The sequence below is a fragment of the Sturnira hondurensis genome, unplaced genomic scaffold, assembly GCF_014824575.4.
Source record: "Sturnira hondurensis isolate 20B ecotype Veracruz unplaced genomic scaffold, ASM1482457v3 Scaffold0003090, whole genome shotgun sequence".
In the NCBI taxonomy this organism is placed as follows: domain Eukaryota; kingdom Metazoa; phylum Chordata; class Mammalia; order Chiroptera; family Phyllostomidae; genus Sturnira; species Sturnira hondurensis.
Genome location: NW_028075721.1, coordinates 2,200,966 through 2,219,214, shown reverse-complemented (window position 1 = coordinate 2,219,214; position 18,249 = coordinate 2,200,966). Strand labels below are relative to the sequence as shown.

Sequence of the window (18,249 nt, the reverse complement as noted above, 5' to 3'; positions counted from 1 at the left end):
AAGTGGACCACTCACTTCCGTCCCAGTTGTGACGATTTGGGTCTGCACCGGAAGTGCCTGTGCTGCCGATGTGGTACCTAGTGACTGCGGTTTCGTTCTCTCTCCCTTGTCTCCCCGGCTGGGTATTTGCGTCGCACCATGGCGGTATGGAGGGCGGGTAGGGCGGGGTCCGCATCGGCAAAGCTCTCCCAGGGCTGGAAGACTGAAAAGGGAGGAAGGATATCAAGAGAAGTGGGTCGGCCAGAGGGAGGCGCCGTTCAGTGACCTGATTGTAATGGAGCGAAGTGGGTGGAAGGGAGCGGCGCAGGACCGAACCAGAACTGGTGCCGGAGAAGGGCGGGAGGCGTCGGTATAACTGTATCAGAGTAGAGCAAAGATCTGAGGGGCCTGAAGGGTGTGGGCGTCTGCCGAGATCTGGTCTACTCCAGCGGAGGCCATAGAGGGGCACTGTTCAACGCTACTGAGGAGTTCCCCTTGATCGTAAGCCTAAAGCTGGACTTTACCAGGGAAACCCTGCGACATCAGCATGGTGTTGGATTTGAGGCTGTGCAGGAGGCGATCATCGTTAGGGCTGTTGCAGGGATGCTTTCAGCCTTAACCAGGATTGACTGGAGGAGGGGTGGGCATCCCAAGAATTGTGTTAGGTTTGAGCGCTGAGGTGCAACTGGAACTCTGGAACAGGCTGGTGGGGAGAATGAGGAGGACCCTGCTGAGAAGGGCTCTTGACTAGCATCTCATTATCCTTCTGCAGCCCAAGGGCAAAGTGGGGACAAGAGGAAAGAAGCAGATATTTGAAGAGAACAAAGAGACCCTGAAATTCTACCTGCGGATCATACTGGGGGCCAATGTAAGTGCCTGGCTCCTGGTTGCTGTGCCTACCCAAGGTCCCACAAACCTCTGCTCTGGCGTTGCTGCAGCGGTGGTGGTGTATGTGAGAGTCAGGGCTCCAGAAGAAAACTCTCTAACTAAAAAAAAAAGAGAAAGAAAAAAGAATAGATCCTGTACAGAGAAAATACTGAGTAGTCAAAACAAAACGAGGATGGACTTGAGAGCCCTTACAACCCCAAATGCGGAGGCTTCTGTCCTGGGCTGATGTGTCAGAGAGCAATCTGTGTACTCAGGGGAGTACTTGGGGGTAGACCCCTGCTTCTCCAATCCTGTAAGAAACAACCTGTTTCCTTACATAGCCTGGTCTCTTGGTCAGAGTCAAGGGGGTCCATGGTTGAGTAGTTTTGGATCCTAGCCTGATCCTATGTTTATTTGCAGGCCATTTACTGTCTTGTGACCTTGGTTTTCTTCTACTCATCTGCCTCATTTTGGGCATGGGTAAGTGTTCCCCATTCTGGGAAGTGGGCGAACACCTAGGGTCGGTGGCTGGCCTTTGATACCCCCATTCTTGTTCTGTAGATAGCCCTGGGCTTTAGTCTGGCAGTATATGGGGCCAGCTACCACTCTATGAGCTCAATGGCACGGGCGGCCTTCTCTGAGGATGGGGCCCTGATGGATGGTGGAATGGACCTCAACATGGAACAGGGCATGGCAGAGTGAGTGTCCCCCGCTGCCAGCCCAGGTGAGCGGCCCCAGGGCTGTGGTGCTGGGGCCCAGATAGCCCAAGACCCACAGCTGCCTGCACCTTAGAGAGGGTGGGAGCTGAGTGGGGGCCCATTTACTATTTTTGGCCCTTGAAGTCTCCCTGCTATCCACAGGCACCTTAAGGACGTGATCCTGTTGACAGCTATTGTGCAGGTGCTCAGCTGCTTTTCCCTCTACATCTGGTCCTTCTGGCTTCTGGTATGTGGCTTGTTGGGCTCCCAAGGAGGGGTTGGGGCACCTAACCCTTCTCTTCCTTCATTTCCTGACCCTGGCTTCAAGTTCCCTTTTCTCTCCTAGGCTCCAGGCCGGGCCCTTTACCTCCTGTGGGTGAATGTGCTGGGCCCTTGGTTCACGGCAGATAGTGGTGCCCCGGCACCAGAGCACAACGAGAAAAGGCAGCGCCGACAGGAACGGCGGCAGATGAAACGATTATAGCCATTGAACAATTATAACGTTGTGACCACAGGCTGCATGGCCCCATGCCAGGAATAATGAGGGCCTAGTCCAGGGGCCAAAAGCAGTCTAAGGCATGGGATTGTTGAATAAAATGCTCAGAATGTGACTAATGGCTATATGGGTGATGATGAGGCATGAGGCAAGAGTTTATTATGCTTTTGGTGCAGAAAGCATTTTGGTGCAGAAAGCATTTTGGTTTATTATTTCCCTTTTGCTGCAGAATCAACGTGGTTTGTCCCTTAAAAGAAGATAAAGGCTTTTGGATTGGCTAAGAAAACTTTATTATGCTCCACATGTTCAGGGAGCGCTCTCTCACATGCACACACACATGCACACACACACACACAGCTAATACTGTTCAATACTGTGCCTGTGGCATTGGCCATAGGCACAGAGTGACCCCGGGGTTGAGGAAATGCCCAGAATTCTGCTCTGGGCCCTCCTTTCTATATAGTCTTTTTTGCATGCAGCCTGTGGCCCAGACAGATATCCCAGAGGCAGCACCTTCACACCTCCAGGCCAGGTCCCTTGCTCAGTCCCAGTGCCTGCACCAGGTCTTCTCCGAGCCCACTCTTCAGTGTCCGTCTCACTGCAGGGACAGAGCTGGGTTGGAGGGGGTTGATGGGGATAAAGTGGGCGTGGGCGTGGGCGTGTGGGGAGTACTCACAAGATTTGCGGTTGCCACGGGAACGCTTGCGTTCCCTAGCAGCTAAGGCACGAGGACTGCTCTTGGTCACTGACTGCACCAGCAGGTCCATGATCTCATCCGAAGTGTCACTGGGTAAACTAGAGCCTGGGGGTTCTTCTGGTGGTGCAGTGGAGGGCCCCACTGCTGTGGGCATGACTGGGGAGCTGCTTGGGACCAGGCCTGAGGGAGACCAGAGACGGAGGTCAGGCCAAGGTGGCCCTACAGCAAAACCCTTCCCCTCTAGTGGCCACAGGTCCCACCTCTGCTACGGCGGCTGTGTGTGGTGTCCTCAGGCTTGATGGTCAGCAGACTTTTCATGCTGGCGTGAGTGTCTGCATCACCCCGGCCTGGCCCACTCCCCACAGCCACTGGGATAGATGGGGTGTTGGGGACTTCTCCAGCCACACCTGAGAACTTCTCTATCTGGAGAAGGGAGAAGAATGAGCCCGGAGCCAGGGAGGGAAACCATGGGGTCAGCGGTCAAAACCTGGAAGAGGCTCCCACCTCGGTGATCATGCGTCCCCGGGTCTTGTTGCGCTCACGGTAGGTGGCCCGCTTCTGCTGCTGCTGCAGCACCCGTTCTCGGCAAGTCCGGTACTCCAGCGCAAACTCCCGCAGCGTGTGGCAGAACTGCATGATGCGCACTTCACGGGCTGCCTGTGCTGTGTACCCCAGGTACAGCAGGAAGGCATGGAACCTGGGCAAGACAGGATAGGAAGGGATGGTGAGCCCTGCTCGGGTGTGAGGGACAGCAGTGGCCTGCCTCTCGGGCTGACATCACCTGTTGCAGACGCGGCGGTGTACTACTCGCAGCATAGCAACACGTCGGGCACAGTGGGCCAGGAAGTGGGTGAGGCGGGCACGCAGGGCTGGGGCCAGCTCATGCTTGGCCAAGCTCCGCAGACTCTCCTCGGCTGCCCGGCTCCGGTGCTCCAGCTGCCCCAGGTTCTCAGTCAGCTGCTCAAAGTCCACCTAGAAAAGCAGGGGAGTACACAAGCTGTCCTCCAATAAGAAGGCACCACTTGAGGCTGCCTCTGCCAGGCTGGTCAGCCTGGGCCATAGGAACACAGACAAGATCCAACCCCTGCCCTCTGAAGGTTCGCAGTCTACTGCAGGAGACAGACAAGTCCATTTGACCCAGTGAGGAATAGAGATTTCTTGGAAATGGCAGCTAAACTGAGACCCAAAGACTGAGTAGGTGTAGGCAGGCCAATAGAGGAAAGCATTTCTGACAGAGGACACAGCCCTGACAAACACCTGGAGCTGAGCAAGCCCTGGCACAGCAGCTGAAAAAGGGAGGAGGGGAGAAGCCAGCCCCAGGCAGCAGCATCCCCTCACGCCGTGGCCAGTCTTATTTGAGCCTCTGGCTGGTGCTAACCTTGGCACAGCGGGTCAGGGCGGGGATTTCTGAGTAGAGGTCGGAGGAATCAGGCCGCGTCTGGAGCACCAAGGAGCAGAGATGGTACAGCAGTGACTGCCTGCGCACTGTGTCCTTCACCTCTGACACCTTCTCCAGGTAGCTCAGCTCAAAGCCACTGCTCTGAAAGGACTTTGTTTGAGCCTGGGCCTGGGTGGCTCCAGAGCCTGGCCCCCAGCCCCCATGTGCCATCACTCACCTGGGAGCCATTGAGGAAATTGCCCACAGCCAGCAGGGTGGCCAGGATGCAGCGGAAGGTGGCATTTTGTACCAGCTGTCCCATGCCCACTTTCAGGTCATACAGTGGCTCTGCGATTTCCTGGTGTGGGAAGCCAGGGACTCTTAGACTACATGGTTGTCATGCTCACCACTGCCTGTCCCATCCCATAACCCAGGTACCCGTTCCATGCTGTCATAGTCCAGCTTGAAGGCCCAGAGTTGTAGGCGGGCAGCCAGGCCCCCGATGGAGGCAAGAGTCATCAGGAAAGTCTCAGCTGGGCCCAGAGGAATGTCAGGATTGGCCAACTGGGCCTCCTCAATCTTCTGCCGCTCCTCCTCTGTGGGCATCATGGTCAGTAGTTTCTGAGGACACAGCCACCACCCCAACAGGCCACTCAGTGCTGGCCCGAGGCCTCAAGTGTTCATCTTGACTCCTCCCCTAGACTTTCCGGGGGAGCTGGAGGGTCTGGGGACTGTTTTGCCGAACCCATGCCCACCACTGGAGGGACAAGAAATACCCACTGACCAAAGAAGAGAGCTAGACCTCCCATCTCCCTTTGACACCCCAGCTGAGTATCCCTACCTCAATGCCATCTTTGCTGACAGCAAACTCATCAAAGTTGAGCAGAGCGGCCTTAATGACGTGCACAGGTGGCAGAGTGGTTAGGCCAATGTTGATAGCGTTGCTGCGCTTGGGGTCCAGCACTGTGGTCATTGTCCGGCGGCCCTCGCCAGCTTTCTTTGAGGTTGGGGGAAGGGCAGTGTGAGACTGGGAAAGGGGCTAGCTGGGGCAACAAGCTAAGAGGGCACTCTAAGACCCCTCTCTAAATGGCCAAATGGTGGGGTCACCCTACAACCAGGGGCCTGGAATGAGCTTAGATGCTGGTTAGAACTCTGCCGATCCCTTGCTGAGAGACCTCAGACAAATCCCCGAGCCTTACCTTGCCTCAGTTTCCCCATGTGGGAAATGAGTGGCCACCCCAGCCATTAGGAGCCTTGAGCTCTGATTTGCTCCCTTCTCCACACGGGTTACCTTGCAGATGAGGGTGCATTCACCTTGGAAGGCAGCACGTCCTTGGCACGGGACTCGAACAGGTGCTCCAGCCGGGCTGTGTCCACGGAGACAGGCTCCAGGGAGGCCCACAGGGTGGAGCAGGGCCCGAAGCGGCTCCCAGAGCCTCCGTGGGCCCCAGCCAGCTTAAATTCCCGCCAGAAGAGTTTTACTGTCTTCCTCTTGGTAGGGAGGGCCACGCTGTTGGGCACTGACGGGGGTAGAGGGGCAGCTGGAGGTGGAGGTGGTGGCAAGGGTCCTTTGATGGGGGGTGGAGGTGGGGGTGGAGGAGGTGGGGGGCCTTCTGAGAACAAGGGCAGTGGGGGTGGTGGGGGTGGGACCCCTTTTCCGGTGTCTGCAGACTCCAAGTTCAGCATGTCCTGGTCTTCGTCCTCCCCCAAATCTGAGAAGTCCAGGTCCCCAATGCAGAGCTTGGGGACATGGGTAGGGAGCTCCTGGGTGGGCTCGGCCTTGGGACTTGGTGGGGCCAGTGGCTTCTTGGGCTCTGGCTCAAGGCTCTTTTGGGCCCGGAGCAGGACTCGGGGGGTAGGGCTCTGGGGTGTTCTGGGTGTGGGGACTGGTTCAGGGGAACCCCAGAGTTCCCAGGTGTCTAAAAAAAGAGAAGCCGCTATCAGTGTCATGCCCTCTGTGGAGCAACAGGGAGACATAGGTCGATTCTGCCCACACTGACTCACCTGGGCGCCCATCGGCCTCATCGGGCACTGCCCCAGCCAACGCCTCTGCCCGGCCCTGGGCCAGTGCGGCCTGCTTCTCTGTTTCTGCTGCTGCCACATTCTCCAGGAACCGGGCTCTGGGGGGAGGCACCTGTCAGTGAGCTTGTCTGACACACCCCAGCCCAGGGTGGTACGCATGCCAGGCCCCTGGGCATTGCCTCCAATTGCAGGCGCACACAGACGCACACAAACAGACCATGCACGCTGAGCAGACCCAGGACCTAATGCCCGAGGCCAGTCCTCCACGTCTAGGGAGGGTCATTTCCAGCCCTGCATTCCCAGGTTGGCATACAGAAAGAGAGTTCTACTTAATGTCCAACTAGCAACTCTGCTGTTCATGCTCATTGTTCTGATTCTAGACAAGGGCCCTTGGAGCAAAGGAAGGGGATGGCTGTCCCAATGGCAAACCAGACTGTCCCTCCCTTGGCAGGTCTGCAGTTTCTGAGAGCTCTGACCTATGCCCAGAATGGGGCCTGGTAGATGACCTGCACTCAGTTTATGTTGAAATAAAGAATGTGATCCAGTCTCTTTTCTCGGCCCCTTCAGCTTCTGGTGGCCCTCAGTCCCTGCTCCTACCTTAGCCCTAGGCTGCTCTTCCATCTCCACAACACATAGCACCCCAGATCTCCTCCCTACTCTATTCCCGGCCTGAGGGCCTGGGAGCATAGGTTCCAGGTTGGGGGTCCATGTTCTCATCTCTGGTCAAAGCTGCTGAGTCGTCACTATTGAAGCACAGGGACCACTCTGACACCAGGGAACTAATCCCAGTGTTTAGTCCTTAGGTTACTGAGGAGGGGTAAGTATGGGAGGGAAGGGGCCTGAGACTCCCCCAGCTCTGGCTGCACAGGCAGGTAGAACCCCCGTTGCGGGAAGCAATGCTGAAGCCATGAGCGCCTGGCAGGCCTGGAAGGCTAGCTCTGTACTTACTCCAGCCTGGCCTGCCCGGCTGGGGGCTGGGGGGCAGGTGGGCTCTCAGAGGCCCTGGGCGGGGGGGATGAGAGAAGAGATAGTAATTGTGGCGCCTGCTCCACCTGGAAGGCCAGCTGCTCACACCCACACAGAGCTGGGCAGTGCTCTCAGGGAGCCCTTCCCAGCCACAGTGGGAAGAGGAGGGGGTTGGGGAAAGCATGACAAGAGGAAACTATAAATGGGGGGCAGAGACTGACATGAAGCCCGACAGGGTGCAGTAAGAGACAAAGACAGCAGAACAAGAGTCAGAGACAGTGATGGAAAGACAGTAGGGAGTAGGGAGACAGATGACATTGGCAAGACAGGTGGAATGCCAGAAAGAAATGAAAAGCCTCAGGAGGAGGTGGTCCAGTCAGAGCCGAACCTCCCCCAGCCCCCAGCAGTCACTTACCAAACAGGAGCAGTTTGGTGAAGTCTGGAAAGAAAGAGAGAGAAAGCACGCGTTTGGGAAGAGGAGGCGGAAGGTCCATGGAAGGGAGCAGAGCAGGAGGGACAGGCAAGGGAGAGGATTCCAGGCGGGGGCAGCCTCTATCTCCCTACTTACTTGTAGACACTCCTCTCACAGGAACTGTCAGCTGAGGGCACCACAGAGAGGGTAGGAAAGAGATTCACGGAGGTACCTAGGCCAGAGGCAGGGCCCACCAGGCTGGGTGCAGGGCTTGTAGGTGTGGCAGGGCTGTTGGTGGAGGAGGGGCCTGTGGGGCTGGAGGCAGGGTCTGTCAGGAGACAGGGCTATTCCTGGCCCATCCATCCCATCTTCCCGACTACTGAGGCCAGCTCTTACCCAGGCTCCGTGGTGCGCACAGGGCAGCCCCCGACTTCTAGAGATCGGCGGCTCCTCTTGCCTTCCTCAGAAGAGGGCTTTCTCCGCTCCCGCCGTCCACCTACGGCTTCCTCAATGTCTCCATCCTCCAAACGCAGGGCGTTCTAGCAGACGTGGGCCCAGATATGAGCAGCTGAGGTAGGGTAGGGCACTGGGGAACTACGCCCTCTTCTTCCCCTCCTCTTGCTACCAGGTGGGCCCTGGTGGCCCTGCCCACCTCATAGAGCACAAGTTGAGCTCTAAGGTCGATGTCAGTGCCCGCATTGCCCAGGTGGCACTGGACCAGTGACTCCATGCCCTGCTGTTCCAGTGCATCCGTCACGTCGTAGAAGGAGTCCTGATCGGGGAGGGCTGCCAGCGTCTAGAAGGTGGCAGTAGGAAGGCAAGGCTAAGGCTGATGGGGGCCTGGGGTCAGGAGGCTGAGGAGCTCAGAGCTGGTGTCTGGTTGCCATGTTTGGTTCAACACACACCTTGTTGATGAGGGTGACTGTGTACACCAACAACTCAGGGTCCGCACCGTTCTTCTCCTCTAGGATGGACACCAGGTTGGCCCATGGACGAGCACCTGCCACACAGAAGGGGGAGAAGTCATGGGGAGAAAGGTAGGACACAGGGCTCTGAGTGGTGGGGGAAGGAGGGACAGTCTCTAACCCGTGGTGCTGGCCACAGAGTTGACGGCATAGATGAGCAGAGGCGCGTTGCTCTCCGAGTATTCCACAAACACCAGCAGCAGTTTCAGAGCGGTCTTCACCACCAAGCGGGACTAGGGAGAAGGGTCACCACATATGAGTGGGGCTTGGGCCAGACCTCTGCCAACTTCTGGTGTGGTGGGGGAGGGGCTCCTTCCTGGGGCTGGTCCCAGAGAGGAAAGTCTTGGCAAAAAGATCCTGGCTGTAGGCCCAGGCATTGAGGTAGTTTCTAGGGTTAGAGGGGCCACAGACTAACTCCATTCTAGCCCATTTTGCAGAAGAGGAAATTGAGGCCCAGGCAGAGGCAGTGGGAAGAGGGTTCGTGACTAGAGGCCCACTCACCTGGCTAGCACACAGTATGTACAGCCACTGCACGGTCTCATTGTGGGCCACCACCCCCAGCATCCCATCCACAAAAAGCATCAGCTGGCCTATTGCTGGGGACACAGAAACAAGAAGAGGTCAGTTAAGGGATCACTGAAGGCAAGGGTCATGGGGGCGGGGTGGGGCGGGGCTGACCTCGGAGGATGTAGCTCTGGTAGTTGTGGTCAGCAGCGGCACCCACGCGAGTCAGGCAGCTCAGTCCTTCTGAGTGCACGAATTCAGGCACCAGGTCCTTGTCCTCCTGGGGGCACCACGGGGAGTTTATGGGGGCTCAGGCTGGATGCCCACCCCCGCTCACCTCTGGGCCTCACCTGGAAGATCTGCTTTAGTGAGAAGAGGGAGCGGCGAAGCTCAGGGCCACTGGAGCCATACAGTTTTTCTGCAAGGGGCAGGTGGGCACAGTAACCTTGAGAGATTACTGACACCATCTTCTATTGGGACACAACCACAAGCCCGCAGCAAAGCATATTCTAGTACTCTTGAACCCCGTACCTCCTCCTCTACTTACTCCCTGACTCTGGGCAGCCCCCACCCCAGTGGAGCTGTGGTATCAGCCCTGACCCTGGAAGGAGAGGTCAGGATAGGAAGGGGAGGGGCCATGTATCCTGTCTCTGATGTCTCCTGATCACCCTCCAGCACAGGCCTGAAAGAAACAGCCAGCTGGGCTGGGCGGGGGTGGTTGCCGGACATTGATGCTCTCACACACTCACCTAAGATGGCATTGACCCTCACCGAGAGCTGGGTCCGAAGGATCATTGTAGGCTTCCGCCCTTTGCTGGAATCAAGCAGCCTAGTCAGCAGCTCCCAGCCCATTCCTTGGGGTCCCTTCCCCCGCAACAGGGCTGCCAAAGACCTCCCCAAATGTTCCCCCAAGCCCAAGGGTTGGCCAGACAAAAGTGTTTATGCAAATACAGGTATCCGAGGTATGTGGGACAGTCCCCCACTCCCATCCTGGGCAGCAGGTAATACTGGCCAGGCCTTGGGATTCCCCTGGCATAGTTCCCTGGGGCAGCAGGATCTGACCCAGAGCCCAGGCCAGAGATCAGGTGTCTCGGCTATGGACACCTGAGCCAGCCCCTTGGTGGGAGCAAGGCTGGGGCCAGCCTAGTCTTTCTGGCTTCATCAGCTCTGACCTGATCTCTTCATAGAAGCCCTCCAGCATCTCCCGCTGCTCTTCCAGGGACAGCTCAGGGTCCAGGTAGTATCCAGAGGGAGACACTTGCAGGGCACAGTCCTCTAGCTGGGGGCAAAGAGAACAGCCATCAGGGGTGGGAAAGAGCTGGCCGGGGTGTGAATGGAGACCCCCATGACCTCCTGCCTCCTCCTCAGGGTGCTGGCAGAGGTCCGGCACAGGCTCTGCATTGCAGCCACGAATTTCTTCAGCAGTGCGTATGCACCATCCATCTCAGGTGAAGTCCCTTTGTATGTGCGGTGTTCTTGGCTAACACCCACTCATTCTTTTTTTTTTTTTTTTAAGATTTTATTTATTTTTTGAGAGAGCTGAAGAGAAGGGGAATGAGAGGGAGAGGATCATCAATGTGTGGTTGCCTCTTGTGCGCCCTGTACCAGGGACCTGGCCTGCAACCCAGGCATATGCCCTGACTGGGAATTGATCCGGCGAGACCCCTTGATTCTCAGCCCGAGCTCAATCCACTGAGCTACACCAGTCAGGCCTACTCATTCTTTAGGTTTCAGATTAGATAAGGCTTTAAAAAAAAAAAAGACTTGCTGGACTCCTCTAGCCAATGCTATGCAGCCCACTCCACACTATGTGTGCACCCCACTGTGAGGCCTTCCCCAGAGCAGGATAATATCCTGGACGCTAGTCTCCTTCCCCTGTAACCACGTGTTCTCTGGGTTCGGGAGCCTCTCACAGCACCTGACACACAGTAAGTGCTCGCCAAGCAGATGCTGAGCTAAGGAACATGAATGAGGAAGTTCCTGCCTTCGAGGAAGTTCGCAGCCCTGTGGGGTGATACGCTGCAGCCACAAAGCATCCAAGCCCCGGGGGACTGTTAAGAATTCCCGGAGGCAGTGCATCCTCCCTCTCAGGAGCACAGGCCTTTCTGGGCTCCCAGGGCCCTTCTTTTGCTTCTGTAACTTGTTTCCTGACTCTATGCAGCCCAGCTGGCTCATTTATATTACCCCTGTAACTTTCTAAATAAACTTTCTCTTATAATTTGGAAAAAAAATGCTGGGAGGTGGAAGCCCAGCTGGGAGAGATGTGTGTGTCTCTCCCTGAGATAAGACAGCGAGGAGCAGGAGCTAATCCACACGCTCCCAGTCCCTCCAGGCCTCCAAGTGGCCTATTGAAAACCAGATATTAGCTCCATCCATGTATCCGCTTCTCATGTCTTTTTCCCCGCTGAGTCTGGCTCCCCTCCACCACTGGGCAGGACACTTGGTCCCTTGAGAAGTGCCCATAGAAGGGCCTAGTAAGGTGACCGTGGAGAGTCTAATGGCAGCACTGTGCCTCTCCTGCACACCTCCTCCATAGCAAAGTCCCCTTGACTTGAGAGGCCCCACTCCTCGAGGTGCCATGACCCAGGGAGAGCCCCCCTCTGCAGAATCAGGGGGCCTCTGGCCTCCGTCTTACTGGGAAAGTCATCCCCACATTTGCCCTGATGTTCTGTCAGCCCTGCCTTGTTTGGGACCGGGCCCAAGGGCTTCCAGCTGCCCTAGGTTCCCTGGGGGGAAAGGAAGTCCTATCCTGCCCCCAGCCCTGCCTCTGCTTAGCACCCCTGCTATGCCTGCGAGGCTGCCCCAGCTCCTTCCTGGCAGTTCAGGCCCTTCCTATGAGGCCCTTGGGTAACCACCTCCCCCCACTGCCTGGGACATGGGACACAGGACAAATACTCCAGCCTGTTTTCTGTCCCACTTCCTGTCTGGCTGCCTGCCCTCCTCTTGGGCTAGCCTGGCCTCTCTCCCATCCCTAGGAGCAGAGTCATTTTCTCCAGGGCCTTTTGGGAACAGACCTGAGATGGGGGGCAAGGCCCCAGGGCTGGGGTACTTTATCTAGGGCCAGCTCAGTCAAGGGCAGCCCCACATTCCTTCTGATCCCTCTTCCCACAGGATGACTCAGCAGCCTGCCCTCCCCCATCCAGGAGCAGCTGCAACTTCTGGGACCCTAGAGAAACATATCTCCCCCAGAGCCACAACCTCCCTCAGGGGCCCCCCAAATCATACATATACAGAACAGATCATTCATTCAAACACTCGTGAATTGGGCTGGTTTTAGGTGCTGAGGACTAGCAGGGCATAAGACAATGCCTCTGCCTTCCCTGCTTTCCAGTCGGGTTGGGCAGGCAGGCAGGCAGGCAGGCTTGACTCAGAGAAAGGCCACAAATAAATGCAGAAGCACAACACCAAGGGTGCCAAGCAAGGGGAGCAGTGGAGTGGTGTAAAGGTAAACACTAGAGGGGTGATCGGATTATACCCAGTAACTGTTTACATACCCAGGTATATGGTCAGGTATACATATGCTCACTGGCCAGGCACAGGCCCAAGAAGCACACCCACACAAAGCTTGGCCCAGCATGCTCTCCTCCCCTCCTGCACACACACTTGCACGCTCTAATCCTGAGTATGCCTGCCTCCATGTGGGGCAGGGTCCTGAAGACGTAAGTGCTCATCACCCCCAGCCTCCTCCGATGAGCAGGTTTAAACCCTCATAGCAGCAGCGGCTCCCCTAACCATGTCTCCTGTTCAGTCCTGCCAGGGCCCCATTTCTGGAGAGGAGGTACAGGACTAATAGGCAGTCCAGAGCTTGCAGGACAATGTTCCCCTCCTCCAGCCATTTGTCCTGGGTAGAGATTTGTCCCAGCACGCACAAAAAGCAGAGACTTCCTGCCACTGAGTGGTGCTTGTCCCTCACAGCCCTGGCCCCTTCCTAGGGTCACCCTTCTGAGAGCCAAACCTCTGGGCCTTGTTTCTCACACCCTGGGGTTGCGCCAGGCTTGAGTAAGCGCGAACCCTGGTCCCTGCTGATGGTGCTTAGGGTCAGCACAGGGTCACTGTGGGTCTACATCCTTGACTTGCTCCTGGCTCTTGTCTTCCGCACTTCCTTGCTGTCTATCTTGGGGTGGTGTCCCTCCCCGATTCTTCCCAGGCTCAACCCCTCGCTTCAGTCTCTAGACCCCTTTTCTTTCGATTCTCCTGACTCAGGTTTTTCTGGCAGCCCCAAGCAACCCGTTACATATGATTTGACTTACAGGGCCAAGCTTAGGGGGCCCTGGTATCTACTCCCCATATTTTTCATAGCAGTGTAATCGGGTAAGCATGAACAGGCCAGGGGCAGGGTACAAGGAAGATGGCGGAGAGGACACAACGATATGCTGAAGGACTCTTGTTTTAGGAAATAATTTGCAAGCTGCCTTTTTCTTCTCTTCTCCTGCAAACACAAGACCCTGTGCTCTGATGCCCCTCCTTTCCTGTTACCTTGGGTCTCCAACTAGACCTTGACTTCCTGGATGAGATGACATGGATGGACCTTGAGGAGGGACACCCACTTTTGTCATGCCTCTTCTGTGTCACACACTGGGCCGCCTAGTTTCTAGTTCCTTTGATCCTGATAACCCTTTCATAGGGAAGGAGACCAAGGTACAGAATTTGCACCAGGCTGCCCAACCAGGAGTGGTGCCAGGGCTAACCGACCTAGATCTTAAGTGGATGTTCTCTGGAATTGCTCCAGGGAACCATGCATGGGAGGTGGGGTGAAGGCTGGAGCCTGTAGGGTTGCCGAGAGCTGAAGGTGGCCCCTCAGCTTTCCGGACTCAGCAAATACCCAATACCCCAAGCTGGTCCTCCCAGTTCCAGCGAGGGAGGGCTAACAAACAAACACACACCATACATGCTGGGGTAATAGTGCCTGCCTCTGCCAGGACCTAGGTCCTGGGGTCCCTCAGCAGGCTGCAGCCCCAGCTCCCCAGTCCAGAGTGACCAGTGAATCAGATGTGCCAGAGCACTCCATCTTACCCTTAAGAATCCTCTCGGACCTTTCCAGTTGGTCCCTGTCCCTGCAGGTCAAGTTCACACTTAAGCACCCTTGCCACACTGTTTCTGAAGGGTAAACTGAGGCTGGAGCAAGGAGGGGACAAAGTTGGGAAACATTCCCGAACAGTGCAACTCATGTCTTACCGTGATCTTTAGCCACACTGGGAAAACAAAGCTGCTGGCAATGGACAGATTTCTAGGGCTATTGCCGCTGCCAGGGGTAGGGGGCTCCTCTGGCCTTTGCTTCAGGGTCAGAGCAGCACCCAGGTCCCTCTGCCCAGAGCAGAAGAGAAGTCAATGCTATCCCAGACATGGCAGGGCCTTTGCATGTAAGGGAAGAACTCTTGAGGTAGCACCCAGAAGGGCACATTGTAGCAGGGAGTATGGGACGGGCAGGCTCTGGGTAAGGAGAAGAACCACAAGGCCGGAGACGCAGGTTCTCCCCTGGGGCAATGGGGCAAGAGAAGGTCCCTGAGCTGACTGAGGCTCTGGCAATAGAGGGAAGATAGATATTTCTGAGTTTCCCTAGGGACATCAGGCATGGCCCAAGGCAGTGCCAGAGCCCTGCCTCACCCCTCACCCAGGGCCAGGAGATGAGTCAGAGGCTGTGGCCAGGAGCTTCCTCTTAGACTGGGAGGAAATGAGCAAGGCCCTCGCAGATCTGAAAGTTCTAAGTCCTTTATAAAGGAAACCCCAGGGGAACTCAAGAGGCAGGCCTAGCCCAATGGGCTGTGTGGGGTGGAGCCCCAGAGAAAGAAGGCTGGGCCTCTGTACATCCCCAGGGAAGAGGCAGGGTCTGCAGGGATGATGGGGGTCAGTGCCCAGAGTGGGAGGGCAGAGATGGCTGTATCCTGTTCCTCTGCTGGACAACTGTACAGAGGATGAAGCCAGGAATACGAAACCCCTTCCTCTTATTCCTGCTCTACAGCCCTGCACAGGGGCTCTCAAGGCAGGCCTGAGTCATGTCTGTGCCTCTGGGGCACCTACTATAGGCCTAGGGGAGGAACCAGCTGTTGACATTTCCTGCAAGGAAGGGCCCTGCTCCCCGTCTCAGCTCTGGTGTCTCTGCCCCTACCCTATTCTCAGCCTTCTTCCTCCAGCCTTCTATTCTGGGGCTGTGGTCACAGTTTATATTTGGGATGAGCACATCACAGTGCATCTGACCATTGCTGGCAGAGCTGCCAGCCCCAGGGAGTCCTGGCCCAGAGCACTGTGGTAACCCAGTGTGTCCACCCCCATACCCTGCCTGTGGGGGATAGGGCAGTCTTTAGGTACACCAGGTAGGAGATCCTCAAAGGGGGGAAAGCAGGAAGGACTGAGTTGGCAGGGACTTAGCACATTCTTTGGGTTCAGTAGTGTCCTTGGCTAGAAGCAGAGAAGAGGGCAGGGCACCTGGTAGGGTAAGGAGATGGGTCCTTAAATGGTGGTGTTCTGAGCCTCTTTCCTGTAGCTGACCTCTCAAATCTGCCCCTAGTTAAAAAGAGGGGTATCAGGGTTAGGTCCCATTCTAGAGTGGGGGCGAGTGAAAGGAATACTATGTTCTCTGTAGTGCTACAGGCTTATTTCAGTACCAGGAGTTCCAGGAACCTGGTCTCACTTCAGCACCCTTCTCTCTCCAGCACCCATCCTGAATAGGAGGTGGCCTCAGACTGGACGTGCTTCTTTCAGGCACACCTCAGTTTACTCCTTTCAACAGGGCAGGGCAGGGGGCGGAGTGGGTTGTTGCGTCAAAACTGGAGTGGGCAGGGTGCTGCCACTTTCAAGTCGTGGTCTTGAATCCCGGGCTTTGCTGGAACGTGAGCCATTCCCCAGGCCAATAGTCTCACCACCTCTCCCTCCCGAGCTCGGAGGCGGAGCTGGCCCATTGAGTGAGGAATGTAGGCTGGGGGCCGGGCGTCCGGGGCACATTCCAAGGGAGACCCCGGGCCTTGAGGCGGGAGGCAAGTTTGCGCAACCCTGCGACCCAGCTAAGGCTAGGAGCAGGGGAGGGCACCCTCACCAAATCCCTCTCCTTTCCCGCACTGCTTAGTGCAGACTGGCTGACTGGGAAGCCTAGGAAGTGGTAGTGCGCTTCCTCCAGTCCTTGCCCGGAAACCCAGCGCGCCGGAAAGGGCTGCCTGCGGGGGGCCGAGCTCAGCGAGCGAGAGGAGAGTTAGGGCCCGCCATCTGGACAAGGGCCTTTCCTGGTACTGTGCACGAGTCGGTTCCGGGGTGCAGGCAAACTAGGGCAGGCCAGCGGTTTAAAATTAGCCTGGCCCGCCTCCTCCCTTTCAGCAGCCCGCCCGCGAGTAAGAGATGGTGGGGGCGGTGACTCAAAGGGCTTTTCCACCAGTGGAGCCTCCTGCGCTCGGCGTGTCCCGGGCCGGGCTGCTTCTCGAGGACTCCCCTCACTTCGTGAAGTCTCTGCGCCTCCGGCACTCCCAAGCCAGACCCCCAACCTGCAGTGGCAACACTACATAGCAGGATTCAATCCAACCTCTATATACCCCACGAAACCTTTGCCACCTTTAGAGGCCCGCCCCGGGTCCGCCCCTCCTCGTAGTTCCGCCCCTACTTCAGGTGAGGTGGAGTTGGTCTACACACCCCCAGCTCCGCCTCCTGGGTCCCCTACCACCCAAATATCTACCGTCACCCAGTCCAGAGCAGTTACACAAGCAGACAGGCATCAAGTGGACCCCGAGCGCCTCCTCAGGTGGGCCTCACTACAAGGGGCAGCCAGGGTGGTGCAGATCCCACAAGATCCCATCTCCTTTTTTCAGCTTCCTTTAAACTTGAGAGGCGTTGCCGCAAGCAGAGCCACGTGGACCTTGGGTCCCCAGCCCGACTTTCCCGTCGGAGCGTACCCACTCCAGATTCTCCCGGGGAGGGGGCACCTCCCAAAGACATTCATGGCGCAAACCCTGGAGCCTCGATAGCCTCAGACCTTTCTCCGGCTGCCCTCACCTTGAGCGGCGCTCCCAGCAGGCGATGCAGCGCGGGTATCTGTGCACCCAGGGGCAGCGCCCCGTCCAGGCTGCAGGTGGGGGCCCGGCGCGGCTCCGGGAAGTTGGCACATGCGAAGGGATCAGTGTCCTCCAGGTACTGCACCCGCACGATCACCACTGATATTGGCTCCCCGTCCCCGCGGTCTTCCCCGCCAGCCATGGTTCTGCCACTGGCTCGCGCCGCGCACCTCGGGACAGGTCCCGGCTCCGCCGCCGTGACTACTCAACTAGATCTGGGCGGAGACGAACCGGACCCTGCTGAAGTGGGGCGGAGCAAGACGGAGGCGGGGCCGAGGGAAGTGGTGGAGCTAAGAGTAGTCCGGGAAAGCACCCGGGGTGGGCCGTCACTGCGGGAGGCGGGGCTTACGGCTAGCCACTTAGAGGCCGCGATCGTGATCCCGTTAGTTCACTGGCTAGGCGGGCGGGAAAACCCAGCTCGCTCCCGGCCTTTGAGAGCGCGCGGAGAGCCGGAGGCTTTCTCTGCTCTTGGGGAGGTGAGGCTGCGCTGTCTTTGACGGATTGTTAGGGCAGGTGGGGCGGAAATTTCTGCAGCTAGTGACCGGCCTTGTCTCCCTCAATGTAGGGGAGAGATGGTCCTGAGTCATTCAGTTTCAAGGATGAAGTGGATGGGAATCCTCTCATTTGTGGAAAGCAGGGAGATGGATTCTTTTCAATTTGGAGCAAGAAGTGTGGGGATTGACTGTAGGAGCAGGGGTCGGGGGTGGGCAAGAAGTGGAGAGCAACGGGGGAAAAAAGTGGGACTGTAACTGAAAACAATTTTAAAAATTTAAAACTTCCACATGAAAGAAAAATTGTACATGATTAGGCAATTTATTGCCATTTTGAAAGTGGTGAGCTATCAAACACAGAGAAGAGTAAATGAAACATTTATGTACACTTTAAAGAATAATGGCAAACATCTATATAACTATGGATGTGATCATTTCCTTACTTTTGTTTATAGTTTTATCACCTATATGTGCATTCCTAAACTATTAATATTTAGTTGGTCTGTTTTTTTTAAAGATTTTATTTATTTATCTTTAGAGGGGAAGGGAAGGAGAGAGGGAGAGAAATATCAATGTATGGTTGCCTCGCGTGTGCCCCTGCTGGGAACTGGCCTGCAACCCAGGCATGTGCCCTGACTGGGAATCGAACCAGATACTCTGGTCCGCAGGCCCGGGCTCACTGAGCTACACCAGCTGGGGCTAGTTTGGTCTGTTTTGAACCTTTTATAAATGAAACCATCC

The 18,249-nt window shown here is 56.6% G+C and overlaps 3 protein-coding genes across 6 annotated transcripts in view; 2 read left to right on the top strand and 1 right to left on the bottom strand.

Moving 5' to 3' along the window:
• The first annotated feature begins 36 nt into the window (after positions 1-36).
• TMEM208 (transmembrane protein 208) lies at positions 37-2,155 on the top strand. Its single transcript, XM_037041540.1, has 6 exons — positions 37-144; positions 752-847; positions 1,267-1,326; positions 1,408-1,544; positions 1,707-1,791; positions 1,891-2,155. The coding sequence occupies exons 1-6, from the start codon at positions 139-141 to the stop codon at positions 2,026-2,028; spliced, it is 522 nt and encodes a 173-aa protein (XP_036897435.1). The 5' UTR covers positions 37-138; the 3' UTR covers positions 2,029-2,155.
• A 156-nt stretch (positions 2,156-2,311) lies between these two features.
• On the bottom strand, positions 2,312-17,249 carry FHOD1 (formin homology 2 domain containing 1). Of its 4 annotated transcripts, none has more exons than XM_037041523.1 (24): positions 16,959-17,249; positions 10,157-10,263; positions 9,734-9,798; positions 9,335-9,402; positions 9,159-9,264; positions 8,982-9,076; positions 8,602-8,713; positions 8,421-8,515; positions 8,168-8,311; positions 7,912-8,054; positions 7,672-7,830; positions 7,519-7,542; positions 7,086-7,139; positions 6,120-6,235; positions 5,430-6,034; positions 4,957-5,112; positions 4,554-4,736; positions 4,354-4,473; positions 4,116-4,277; positions 3,519-3,709; positions 3,242-3,434; positions 2,998-3,160; positions 2,717-2,917; positions 2,312-2,638 (listed from the first exon to the last, which is right to left on the bottom strand). In XM_037041523.1, exons 1-24 carry the CDS (start codon positions 17,157-17,159, stop codon positions 2,556-2,558), a joined length of 3,546 nt encoding a protein of 1,181 aa, XP_036897418.1. In that variant the 5' UTR covers positions 17,160-17,249; the 3' UTR covers positions 2,312-2,555. The 4 variants fall into 4 exon arrangements, with proteins under 4 accessions (XP_036897418.1, XP_036897419.1, XP_036897421.1 ...); XM_037041524.1 differs by having other exon boundaries at positions 7,672-7,803; XM_037041526.1 differs by lacking the exon at positions 4,116-4,277.
• The window catches only part of SLC9A5 (solute carrier family 9 member A5), a 30,108-nt gene continuing 20,322 nt past the window's right edge, over positions 8,464-18,249 (top strand). The window contains exon 1 of the mRNA XM_037041529.1: positions 8,464-8,552. Coding sequence (XP_036897424.1) covers positions 8,504-8,552 — 49 coding nt within the window. The 5' untranslated portion in view covers positions 8,464-8,503. The remainder of the gene's footprint in view (positions 8,553-18,249) is intronic.